Below are 13,642 nucleotides of genomic sequence, written 5' to 3' on the forward strand. Positions count from 1 at the left end.
CATGAAGCCAGGTCAGCAGGAGACCCTTGTTTTCATGCTAATTTCATCTCCTCATTTTCCGATTATTTTAGGTATTCCGTGGCTACGGTCTACAAATCCGGTCATCGATTGGGAAACTAAGGAAATATCCTTCCCACCGCAGAATATTCCGACCATTAGTCCAACTGTTCCGGTTCCAGTACCACCAAATACGGAGAGCACTGTACAGGTACCTGTTTTACCCCCGGTTTACCGTGACTTCGCTGATATATGCGACAAAAGAAAAGCCGACCGACTTCCCCCGCATAGACCGTATGATTGCCCCATAGACTTACTCCCAGGGGCGGAGATTCCGTTTGGTCATGTCTACCCGTTGGCGGCACCTGAGCTAGCAGCACTAAAAGAGTATATTGATGAAAGCCTAGCCAAGGGATTTATTCGTCCGTCTACCTCACCCGCAGGGGCACCCATCTTTTTCGTGAAAAAGAAGGAGGGGACTCGGAGACCCTGTATTGACTACCGGGAACTGAATAAAATAACCATCCGGAACCGGTATCCGTTACCGTTGATTCCTGAGCTATTGGAGAGGGTCCAACAGGCAAAAATATTCACCAAATTGGACCTCCGTGGGGCATATAATCTGCTTCGTATACGTCCCGGAGACGAGTGGAAGACCGCGTTCCGATGTCGGTACGGACATTTTGAGTACCTAGTGATGCCTTTTGGACTTTGTAACGCTCCCGCGGCATTTCAACATCTAGTTAACGATATTTTTAGGGATATCATGGACCAATTCATGGTGATCTATCTGGACGATATCCTAATCTTTTCTGATTCTCTACAGGAACACCAGGAGCACGTCAAGACCGTACTTACCCGTCTGAGGGAAAACCACCTGTACATTAAGCTGGAGAAATGCGAGTTCCACTGCTCACAAATACAATTCTTAGGTTATGTCATCTCTCCTCAGGGACTAAACATGGAATCTAGCAAGATACAAGCCATTCTGGACTGGCCGGAACCGGGAAACATCAAGGAGGTACAACGCTTTGTCGGTTTTGCCAACTTTTACCGACGCTTTATCCGTAACTTTTCAGAGATTGTCCGTCCCATCACTATGTTAACCAAGAAAGGACAGAAGTTTGTGTGGTCCGCCCAGGCCCAGGAAGCATTCCATCGTCTCAAGGTATGTTTTACCTCAGCGCCAATATTAGTCCATCCGAATCCCGCACTTCCCTTTATCGTGGAGGTCGACGCTTCCGACTATGCATTAGGGGCCATTCTTTCTCAAAGGACCGGGGACAAGAGTCTCTTGCATCCGTGTGCCTTCTTTTCCCGCCGGTTGTCCCCTGCAGAAAGGAACTACGACATTGCGGACAAGGAATTATTGGCGATTATTTCCGCTTTCAAGGAATGGAGACACCACTTACAGGGAGCCGCGCAGCAAGTGATAGTACTCACGGATCATCGTAATCTGGAATTTCTTAAGTCTGCCAGGTGCCTGTCTCCACGGCAAGCCCGTTGGAGCCTATTTCTTAACCAATTCAATTTTGTCGTTACATACCGTCCAGGTTCACGTAATGGGAAAGCCGATGCCTTGTCCCGAATCCACGCCGTGGACTCCGTGCCTGGAACCCCGTCTCAGACCGTGTTATCGGATGCCAATTTCGTTGGAGTACTCCAGGACCAGGACTTGTGGAAGGACATCAAGCTGGCCTATGATGGTGACGTATTTCTTGCTGCCCCCCCGAATGATGTAACGCTTGTTCTTCGGAATGGTGTGTGGTTGAGAGAGCGACGCATTTATGTCCCGGAGGCCGTAAGACTTCGGGTTCTCAAGTTGGTCCATGACTCCGTGTTGGCTGGTCATAGGGGGGTATGTGAAGCCCCACGGGTGTTGTGTCGGTGTCGGTGCATTACCTTCAGGGACTCCACGTTGCTGGATCTCCGTCACTGGTAGGAAATCTTCTTGTTTGATCGTGACGCCACTCTCAGTATTGCGGCCAGTAGGGACCGCCACTGCAGGTTGAGGGTCGCCTGGGGCTGATGGTGTGTGCAGTTAGATGTAGTAGCCTCCTGAGAGTGAGGCAAGCCCCAGGGCCCGATGTAGGTTTGTAGTACCACAAGTCGCAGAATGACCACACAGGCAGGATGTCTTTCAGGGTTTTTACTCACATTTGATGGCAGGGTGAGTAACCCGGGCGTAGCTGAGATGAACCAGGTAGGAACCAGGTATCCTTCAGGCTGACTTTATGAGGGTGACTACTGACTCGCCTTCCTTAGCCCTTGGTGGTTTGGGGTGACCCCGACTTTGAGTCCCTATGGGGGTCACCCAGGGAAGATGCTGCAGCCTCTCTCCCCTTGTTGTTTGCCGTGTGCTTGTTCCCCGGACCAGGCCACTCCAGCCTCTTGCCTCCTATGACCTATGGGCCCTAACTGCGGTTACGTGGCTGCGGCTTTTGTAGTGTTGTGGTGTGGGCTTTAAGAGCCCCACACCGGCAGGTTTAGCAGGGAAAGGTGAATCTATCCTCGCTTCGGGATCTGCCGCCCGGTTGGGCCTGGTGCTCTCTAGCAGTCTCCTTACTTCCCACTCCGTGCACTCTCTAGCTGAAGCTGGCTTTCAGGCAGCACTCCTAGTTGACCGTTCTCCCCCGTCTGTAGCCACTGCGCGGGCGCTGTTAGACAGCAACAGCCCCACAGGTCTGCTCCTCACTGAGCCCTATGGAGTTCTGCCCTAACCGACTCACTGGTGGGTTTTTCCATCTCTGCTCTTTCTGCTGACATCTCCTCAGTCCGAGCTCCAAGCTCTAACTAACTCCTCCTATCTCTCTTTCCTTCCCCACTTGTGTCTGCCTACGCCACCTAGCAACCAGACTCTCTTACCACACCCCTTGAGAGGAGATGGAAGCTCTCACCCCCTCCACTATTCCAGTGAAGGCGTAGGCTCTGCCCCCTCCTGGGTTCCCCAGGGGTCCTCTCTTAGGTACATGTGTGAGGCCTGATCACTATGCGCCTGTGTTCCACACCCCAGTCAGCCTTCTGGATTACCTGTATTGTACTGTCCCCAGCATGGGTGCAGTACTCAGTGGTGCCTGACCAGGTCAGGGGCGCCACATTCCCCCTTAGTTATCACCAGCACGTCCTCGGGCTGCAAGACAACATTTTAAAATGCATAAAACATTAAAACATGTAAAACATTTTTAAAAGCACCAGGTATCAGACATCACCACCCTCCACCCACAAGTCCGTTAACCCACCCAAAACCCTCTCACGTTGGCCGCAACTTCAGCCACTTCTGGCAGGATGTATAGGCGGCTTTCATGGGCTGGTGGTTTCAGGGTATACCTGGCCTGGTGGATCCGCGCCGTCAGCCTCTTCTGGCAGGATGCAGAGGCGGACTCCACAGTTGGTGCTGACCAGGTACCCTCTTTGTGGTGGTGAGCCAAGGCCCCATAAACAGGCGTGCTCTCTGGTCGCAGGTGAGCCAAGGCCCTTTTCTACGGACGGGCCCCCCTGGTTGCAGACGAGCCAAGCCCCTAAACAGGCTGGCCCTGGTGGTGGTGCCACTGGTGTAACTATTTACACTGCGAGAGTTTGTGGCTATAGCAAGTTCATAGCCTTAAGTTTGTTTCTCACAATAGTTTTTGTGGGCGCATTTCTTAAACGTTGCAAAACAAAACTTTTCAAAACTGGTCAAAACAGTAACTTCTCTTCTTACTTTCCTTTACTTTACTCCTCTTTTTCACTAGGGCGAGGGCACGTTGGGCACTGGCACCTGTGACTTTCTTGCTCTTTGTCTCTTTCTTCATCTGTGGTTGCCTCATCTATAGGTTCTGTGTCTTTCCTTTCTTGGTCTGCATCTGATTCCTTTTCTGTATCTGTTTCTTTATCTCTGTCTTGTCTTTCTTGTCTTTCTTGTCTTTCTTGTCTTTCTTGTCTTTCTTGTCTTTCTTGTCTTTCTTGTCTTTCTTGTCTTTCTTGTCTTTCTTGTCTTTCTTGTCTTGGACATGGTGCTACATCGAGCGCATACAATCCCCTTTCACCTTCATGCAGAGTGAACTGTACTGCTTCTCCAATTTTCAAATTTCTGCCTGAATGTCCTCTGGGCAGGTGGGCTTGAACATCTCTCCTGTTAACAAATATGCCCTCTTTTATTCCTTTCACTACAATGAAGCCGTATCCACTTTTCAGGTTGAAGTCCTCTACTATTCCTCTGTAAAGGGGTCCTCTAGCCTGGGCTTTGGACCTTCTTAGGCACCTCTTCTCCTCCAGATCTCTGGCTGTAACCTCTTTCTGTTCTGGGGACTGTGGTGTCGGAGGACGCTTTGATCTGCTGCGCCGTGTCTTGCGGGCTGGGTTCATGCCTGCAGGCTCCCAGGTGAGGTCTTTGGGCTGATCTTCGTCTGCTGACGGTGTCAAGTCTTCCTCCTCCCAGCGGGAATAGGGCAGCATCTCCGGCTCTGGGTAGGGGTCTGCTGCGGCTGGCGTCGGAGTTAGCCCTTCTGCTTCCTTGCCTCCTCTCCCCCTTAGTTCTTCCTGGCACTCCTCTGGTGGCAGGACTGGGGATGGACTTTCTTCTGCTGGCCCGGGCGGGGGACTCTCCGGCGCGGCTGCAGGGGTTGCCTGAATCTCTTCAGGGGTGCATGGGGGGCGCAGGTACAGATCCACCAACCACTGGGGAAACTTGGCCTCCATGTCAGCCCTCATCTGCCAGTATTCTTCCTCCAGCGTGGGCTTCCTATCAGAGACCTCCGTGGATTGGGGAGCGGTATCAGCTCTGGCCTTGCAGGCCGGGGTAAATGGTATGTCTCTTTTATCTTGGCGGGCCGCGCCCTGTATGGCGGCGGCCTGGTCTTGGCGGGCCGGGCAGGGCATCGCTGCGGCGGCCTGGTCTGTGCGGGCCGGGCAGGGCATCGCTGCGGCGGCCTGATCTGTGCGGGCCGGGCAGGGCATCGCTGCGGCGGCCTGATCTGTGCGGGCCGGGCAGGGCATCGCTGTGGCGGCCTGGCCTGTGCGGGCCGGGCAGGGCATCGCTGCGGTGGTCGGAGCTTGGCGGGCCGCACCCGGCGGGGCTGCGGCCTGGTTCAGCATATCACCTGCGGCGCGGACGAGCGTCGCTGCTGCGTTGGAGTCTTGGCGGGCTGGGTTCAGCAGGGTGGCAGCCTGGGTCAGCGTCACACCTGCAGCACGGATGAGCACTGCCGTGGTGGTCGGAGCCCTGCGGGACAGGCGGGGCATCGCTGCAGCGGCCTGGGCTTGGCGGGCTGCTTCTAGCGTGGCTGCGGCCTGGTCCAGCATCGCCGCGCCGGGCGCCTCTTCGGGGACCGCGGGCGTGGCTGCAGGGGTCGGGGCACTCGCGCTGGCCGGGGCATCACTTGACTCACCCACCGGTGGCAGCATCGGGGTCTGCGTCGTCGCCGCTCGGTCTGACATGCGTCGCGCGGCTCCCTCCTCGTAGGTCCGCACCGCCGCAGCCATCCCCAGGAACTCCGCGTACTCTTCTCTGACCTGCTCTATGACCCGGGTCTCCAGTCGATCACAGAACTGGGCCAGCTCCCGATACCACCAGGCAGCGGAGCCTGGTTCTGGGTTCCTGCTGTCAGACGCCATTCCTTCTGCGCCGTCTTCCGCACGATCTCCCAGCGGTGGCCTCGTCGCTGCCTCCTGTAGCAAGCTGTCCAGCTTCTGTTCTGCCTCTTTCAGCAGCTTCTCTCCCAGCAGCAGGCTTGTGGCTCCCCTTCTGCTCCGCCGTTTCTCGACGCTTCCACTCTCATAGCTGGCAAGGTCAGAACTCTGCAGGGGATCTCTGGGTAGCCACACCTCTTCGTGGGCGGTAACTTCTTCCAGCGCGGGCTGCTGTTGTTTTTCAGCGCGCTTTTCATGGTGGCAATATGGCGGCGCTTCCAATTTTTCAAGCGGACCGCCCAGGCACATGGTCACCTGTCTGAACAGGTCTAGTCCCTATCCTGTTCGTGACGCCAGATGTGAAGCCCCACGGGTGTTGTGTCGGTGTCGGTGCATTACCTTCAGGGACTCCACGTTGCTGGATCTCCGTCACTGGTAGGAAATCTTCTTGTTTGATCGTGACGCCACTCTCAGTATTGCGGCCAGTAGGGACCGCCACTGCAGGTTGAGGGTCGCCTGGGGCTGATGGTGTGTGCAGTTAGATGTAGTAGCCTCCTGAGAGTGAGGCAAGCCCCAGGGCCCGATGTAGGTTTGTAGTACCACAAGTCGCAGAATGACCACACAGGCAGGATGTCTTTCAGGGTTTTTACTCACATTTGATGGCAGGGTGAGTAACCCGGGCGTAGCTGAGATGAACCAGGTAGGAACCAGGTATCCTTCAGGCTGACTTTATGAGGGTGACTACTGACTCGCCTTCCTTAGCCCTTGGTGGTTTGGGGTGACCCCGACTTTGAGTCCCTATGGGGGTCACCCAGGGAAGATGCTGCAGCCTCTCTCCCCTTGTTGTTTGCCGTGTGCTTGTTCCCCGGACCAGGCCACTCCAGCCTCTTGCCTCCTATGACCTATGGGCCCTAACTGCGGTTACGTGGCTGCGGCTTTTGTAGTGTTGTGGTGTGGGCTTTAAGAGCCCCACACCGGCAGGTTTAGCAGGGAAAGGTGAATCTATCCTCGCTTCGGGATCTGCCGCCCGGTTGGGCCTGGTGCTCTCTAGCAGTCTCCTTACTTCCCACTCCGTGCACTCTCTAGCTGAAGCTGGCTTTCAGGCAGCACTCCTAGTTGACCGTTCTCCCCCGTCTGTAGCCACTGCGCGGGCGCTGTTAGACAGCAACAGCCCCACAGGTCTGCTCCTCACTGAGCCCTATGGAGTTCTGCCCTAACCGACTCACTGGTGGGTTTTTCCATCTCTGCTCTTTCTGCTGACATCTCCTCAGTCCGAGCTCCAAGCTCTAACTAACTCCTCCTATCTCTCTTTCCTTCCCCACTTGTGTCTGCCTACGCCACCTAGCAACCAGACTCTCTTACCACACCCCTTGAGAGGAGATGGAAGCTCTCACCCCCTCCACTATTCCAGTGAAGGCGTAGGCTCTGCCCCCTCCTGGGTTCCCCAGGGGTCCTCTCTTAGGTACATGTGTGAGGCCTGATCACTATGCGCCTGTGTTCCACACCCCAGTCAGCCTTCTGGATTACCTGTATTGTACTGTCCCCAGCATGGGTGCAGTACTCAGTGGTGCCTGACCAGGTCAGGGGCGCCACAGGTACAGAAGACGCAAGAATTTCTGAGCCGTTTTTTCTGGTGGCCTACTTGCTTAAAGGATGTGAAGGACTATGTCCACTCATGTGTGGTTTGTGCCCGGTGCAAGGTCCCTCGTGTGGCTCCTACGGGACTCCTCCAACCGTTACCCGTGCCATCTCGCCCTTGGGGGTCTAGCTCCATGGATTTTATTGTGGAGTTGCCAGTCTCATGCGGACACAATACCATTTTAGTGGTGGTAGATCGATTGACTAAAGCTGCTCACTTCATTCCGTGTACCGGTCTTCCCTCAGCCGCAGAGACAGTGGATTTGGTTATCCAGAATGTATTCCGATTGCATGGGGTACCAGACGAGATCATCTCTGACCGGGGCGTGCAGTTCACGTCTAGATTCTGGAAGGGGTTTTGTACGGCACTCCAGATTGATGTCTGTTTGTCTTCTGCATACCATCCTCAGACAAATGGGCAAACCGAACGGACGAATCAAACCCTGGAACAATACCTTCGATGTTATGTCAGCCATCTCCAAGACGATTGGTTGAAGATGCTTCCGTTGGCGGAGTTCTCATATAACAACACTCAGAGCAGCTCCACTAAGGTAACGCCCTTTTTCGCTAACTTGGGTTACCATCCGAATGTTTTGCCTAGGTCACCGGTTGCGGTTTCGGTGCCAGCGGTGGAGGACAGATTGACAGAGCTACGACAAAATCTGGAGGTTCTGAAGGACACTGTGGCTACGGCCCAGGAGCGTTACAAGAGGTCGGCCGACACTCACCGGAAACCGGCACCCATGTACAAGGTAGGGGACTCTGTATGGTTGTCCACCAAAAACCTGAGATTGGGTGTTCCTTCGCAGAAGCTGGGACAAAAATTCATCGGTCCATTTAAGATCACCGGGATCGTGAGCCCTGTGGCCTGTCGGCTACGGTTGCCGCACCATCTAAAGGTACACCCGGTCTTTCATGTGTCTCTCCTCAAACCTGTCTCCCCTAATACGTTTCGTGGTCGTGTTGTGCCTCCTCCTCCGCCTGTGATGGTCAACGGCGAGGAGCAGTTCGTGGTTGAGGACATTATTGACTCCCGGCTCCATCGTCGTCGGCTTCAATATCTGGTACGTTGGCAGGGGTACGCCCCCGAGGACGATTCCTGGGAACCAGTGGGTAACATTCGGGCACCCCAGAAGATCGCTCAGTTTCATCGACGGTTCCCGGACAAGCCGGGCCCTGATCCGTCCTGAGGCCGTCTCTGGGGGGGGGAGTGATGTCAGGTTTCCAGGTTTTCCAGTTCTCTTTTGAATGAGCTTGCCCTCAGTTAACATGGAGTTTTAAGGTTCTGTTGCCCTACTTCCTGTCCAGCTGCTTAAAAGGCCGCCTCTCAGCCCAGTCCAGTGCCTGAGTATACTGCTTGCTGTGTGCTCCTGCTTTGCTGCTGCTAATCCTGATTGCTTTTGGATCCTCCTAAAGACTACCGACCGACCGACTCTGGACCTTACCCGGTTTCTCAAGCTGTGCCCGGATTCCGTCTGCCATCTTCGGTCAGCACTCTGCCCGGTTCTCTCTGGTTCGTAACCACTCTGGACAATCATCCCGTACGGACACTCCTGGACTTTTACCGCTTGCCCCTTGTGTCCCGGCTGCTGCGCATTTAGGCCTTCCGGGGTGATTGCCGGACAGTCCCTGTATAGGGGTTCGCTCTGGTGGTCTCCCTGGGGGAGTCCGGTGCGTGGCCCCGGGAATTCCCTCCGCTCCGTTTCGGGAAGGTATTGTGTGTATTTGTATTGCTGTGTTTGTTCCGTTGTTATCTACCGTGGTTACAGATTATAAAACATCTTGTATCAAAAACTCGTCTCTGCTGATCATTGCCCTACGCTATCGAAATCCTCAGAACATATAATAAGTATTACAGGATGTGACAATCTTGGGTGGCTGCAGGTTTCTATTTTTAGGCTGGGGGGGGCAATAACCATGGGTCTCCCTAGCCTGAGAGAACCAGACCCCAGCTGTCGGGCTTTATGGGAATCAAAATTGGAGGGGGGCGCATGCTGTTTTTTTTTACATAGTTTTTAAAAAATAAAGTTGCATGCGGTTCCTCTTCTTTCGATACACAGCCAAGATTAGCGCAGGGCTTTATCTGTGCTTGGTATCATAATATGGGGGAACCTACTCAACTTTTTTTATTTATTTTTACTGTATGGGTAGAGTCACACTGATGTATGACTCACCCGGATGTAATGCGAGAAAATCTGACATTGCATGTAAGACAATGCTGCAGGTCACATCTGCAAGTTTTTCCTCAGCCCTAATCGGACTGAGGAAAAAAATTGCAGCATGCTGCAATTGTCTGCGAGTCTCTTATTACTCGCACCCATACAAGTCTATGGGTGCGAGAGAAACATCGGACTGCACTGATGACATTCAAATGCAGAGTGATATATGCACAGGCTGACAATGGAGGAGATGGGGGGTAATCCCTCCCTCTCCTCCACAGCTGTGATTCGATTGCAGGATCAAATCACAGTCACATGACGTCGCTCACGCTCGCAGCAGAGCCTGAGCCGAGGGTCATTAGCATATCACATCCAATGCTCTCGCATCTGATGTTATACGCCAGTGTGTCCCCGGCCTACAATATAGACGAGCTGTGATTGGAAGCAGTCAGCTGACACGTTGCCATTCAGTGTGGCGTGGCTGACTGCAACCAATCACAGGCACTGGTGGAAGGGGAAAGCAGTGCATATTCAATGAAAGTTAATTAGCTGCTCCAGAAATAAATGCACGACCTGGAAACAGCTTAGACTTATACAGGGACCAAATTCCGGACTGGAACCAGATGTAAAAAAAAAAAAAAGATAATAGGGACCCGCCTGTCCCAGTTTTCTGCGAGTCCGCCCATCTCTATCCTGTACCTTTCTGTAAAGGACACTGCTTGCAGCTATGGAGGTAGAGGCGGACCCCCTTATGTCTTGGGCTCGTGTTTATCTGCACAGGTTGCATCAATGGGGTGTCCGCTGCTGGAGTCAAATGTTGCATGCTGTATATGCTCCCAATTGTTGCAATATAAATGTATGTTTTTAAACATATGTCTAGAATATGCAAGTTTTATGTAGAAATTAAGATTTTTTATTTGTTTTAAACTTTTCATGTAGGTAAAAAAAAAGCCAGCATAATAAATTTATGTAAAGCATTGATAAACTTGACATGGGTATTTACAATAAAATATTGCAATTTATGCAAAGAAAAAAAGTCACAAAGCAATAATAAATATCCTGGTTTATTTGTTTGTCCTAATTGTGCACAATTTTCCTGTATGTTAGATTTTTGGATAATAAAAGCTTTTTTATTTTGTAGATTTTTCTGCAGTGTAGAAATTGGCCAAAGAAAATTTCCTGCAGCTAAAGGAAAAAATAAGAAAGAAGCAAAAAAGAATGCTGCACATAGAGCATTAAAAGTGCTTAAACCGGAATATCCTGGGGATCTTCAGGTATACTACTCTTATCATAAAATACGGTAAACAAGAGCATGATTACCAAATATCTAAAGTAAGCACCTCCATCATAACCCTATTTATATATTAGTATGATGATTATAAGAACTATTAGAATTATATTCTGTGATATTTGCATACATGCACTGTTATATTTATGGAGAATTACTACAGTATGCTGATAATTCCAGAACTCCGTGGTTGGCTATACATTTATCTGTAATACGTGAAGAATTAACAATATATTGTATTATGAAGACACTAATCAATCCATTTCATTGGATTTAATGGCATATAAACCAGTCCTGAATTCTTTAGGAACGTTCCCTTTAATAGTTGCTAAAGAGACTAATCATTACAGTTTGGCAATATTCTTGTATTTCATTTTAATCTAACATGGATTTGTCCCCACATTTCACAATACAAAATTGTGATTCTCAGTTACAAAGGTTGACATTAAGGGGCATCTGTTACAAGGTTTTTGCTATTCCATCTGAGAGCTGCGTGATGTGGTGTCAGAGATTTTTATTGCAGAGATGTCACTTATTGATCTGCATGCTGACAGTTTGAGAAAATCCCTGTTTTCACTGCTACTGATCCCTGAATACTGAACTTTTTATATAACTAACCGCATCACTGATTGGCAGCTTTTTGTGGACACTGTGCATAGCTGGACATAATCTCGCGCCTGCACCAGAAGATTGTGGTTCATGCAAGTGCACTTTGCTTTGCCCTGCTGAGGGTTGCTGCCGACACATGCGCAGTTGCCATATTTTTCGCTTTATAAGACGCACCTGATTATAAGACGCACCCCCAAATTTGGTGAAGGAATAGAGAATTTTTTAATAAATGGGGTACGTCTTATAATGCCAGTGTCCGTCTAACAAATCATATAGGGTATATGTCCCTCATAGCCCCCCCATCCTAAAATTAGCCCGCTTAATCTGGATATGGCCACCTTATATTGAATATAGCCCCTTTGTGCTGGCACACATTCCCCAGTGATGCCACATGTCCCCTATGGCTAGCACACGGCCCCCTGTGGCTGGCGCACAGCCCCCAGTGAAGCCTCATGTCCCCTATTGCTGGCACACGGCCCCTAAGGCTGGCACACGGCCCCCAGTGATGCTAAATGTCTTCTATGGCTGCCACACGGCCCCTATGGCTGGCACACGGCCCCTATGGCTGACACACGGCCCCCTGTGGCTGGCACATGGCCCTTAGTGATGCCACATGTCCCCTATTGCTGGCACATGTCCTCTATGGCTGGCACACGGCCCCCTGTGGCTGGCACATGGTCCCCAGTGATGTCACATGGCCCCCAGTGATGCCACATGTCCTCTATGGCTGGCACACGTCCTCTATGGCTGGCACACGGCCCCCTGTGGCTGGCACATGGCCCCTATGGCTGGCACATGGCCCCCTGTGGCTGACACACAGCCCCCAGTGATGCCACATGTCCTCTATGGCTGGCACACGTCCCCTGTGGCTGGCACATGGCCCCTATGGCTGGCACATGGCCCCTGTGGCTGGCACACGGCCCCCTGTGGCTGGCACACGGCCCACTGTGGCTGGCACACGGCCCACTGTGGCTGGCACACGGCCCACTGTGGCTGGCACACATCACCCTGTGTTAGATATCGCCCCTATGCTGCCGCTTTTAGTAAAATAAACTCTTTCCTTACCTTCTCCAGCACTGTCTTCCCTTGTGTCTCCCTCCGTGGGGTTGAGCTCCTCCTGTCTCCTGCACTTCCTACTTCCTGGTTCTCGGTGCGGTCATGTGATCGGCACAGCAGAGAGATATCTCTGCGTGCCTGATCATAGCAGCAGAAGGGAGACCGGGGAGACACGCAGGAGGAGGTAAGTAAATAGTTTTTTGTTTTACTATGGGCAGCAGCATGGGGGCCATAGCTAACACAGGGGTGCATGTGTGATCAAAGGGAGCACAGGCACATATAATATGCGCCGCTCCCCCAGTCCATCACCACGGTGTGGTTTCAACACCACGGTGATGGACAGCGGCTGTGCATATTATATAAACGGGAGCAGGAGATCTCCCGCTGTATCCTTTCCCAGCTCACCAGCCTCTACTAGCCTCCCTCAGCCTCCAGCACAGCTCCAGAGCGGCCCCCACCTCCCCTGGGCCCTGCAGTATATAATCTGTATATTCGGATTATAAGACGCACCCCCTACTTTCCCCCAAAATTTGGGGGAACAAAAGTGCGTCTTATAAAGCGAAAAATACGGTAGGTTTCAGGGTCTGCCAGCATCAGGGCAAAGCAAAGTGCGCCTGTGTGAAATGCAATCTTCCTGCGCAAGCGTGAGATTTTGTCCGGCTATGTGGATGACTCAGAATGCATCATCCACATCAATCACATCGGGAGGATTGTGATTACCAGCGGAGAGGCGGAACAGGAGCCGCTATAATGACACAACCGGACCGGTCGCATTAGCATACAGCGCGGGAGTAATTCAAAAGTTTTTTTTGGGGATATACAGGGGGGACAGGGCATAATATACCCCTTTTTAGAATGCAGTGTAGGTGCTAAAAGCAAGGTGGTGGAATTAGCTCATACATTAGAAAACTTGTGACAGTTTCCCATTGATCCACTTTTTGACTTGTAATGGTGAACTCCCCAGGATTCTACTGCACATTCACAGTAGATTTCATCCCAGGACTGTAACGGTATGTTCACACGTTGCTTTTTTCTGCACAAAACCTGCTTTCATGGCAGTAAAAAAGCTGCTTCCAGAAAGCAGGTTTTGCTGCATTCTTTGTCATTTGTCTACAGTACATGTTTAAAGAGAATCTGACAGCACGTTTTTACTACTTCACCTGACAGCAACATGATGTAGGCAAAGAGATTCTGAATCCAACAATGTATCACACAGATTACTGGGTTCAGCCGTTCTCACATAATCAAAGAATTGTGTTTTAAGCATGTAGCTGAGCCCCGGGAGCTG

The 13,642-nt window shown here is 51.7% G+C and overlaps 1 protein-coding gene across 1 annotated transcript in view; it reads left to right on the plus strand.

The window, feature by feature from the left end:
- The window catches only part of LOC142297186 (interferon-induced, double-stranded RNA-activated protein kinase-like), a 211,261-nt gene that overhangs the window by 73,052 nt on the left and 124,567 nt on the right, over window positions 1–13,642 (plus strand). The window contains exon 7 of the mRNA XM_075341454.1: window positions 10,543–10,675. Coding sequence (XP_075197569.1) covers window positions 10,543–10,675 — 133 coding nt within the window. The remainder of the gene's footprint in view (window positions 1–10,542; window positions 10,676–13,642) is intronic.

The sequence above is a fragment of the Anomaloglossus baeobatrachus genome, chromosome 3, assembly GCF_048569485.1.
Source record: "Anomaloglossus baeobatrachus isolate aAnoBae1 chromosome 3, aAnoBae1.hap1, whole genome shotgun sequence".
NCBI lineage: Eukaryota > Metazoa > Chordata > Amphibia > Anura > Aromobatidae > Anomaloglossus > Anomaloglossus baeobatrachus.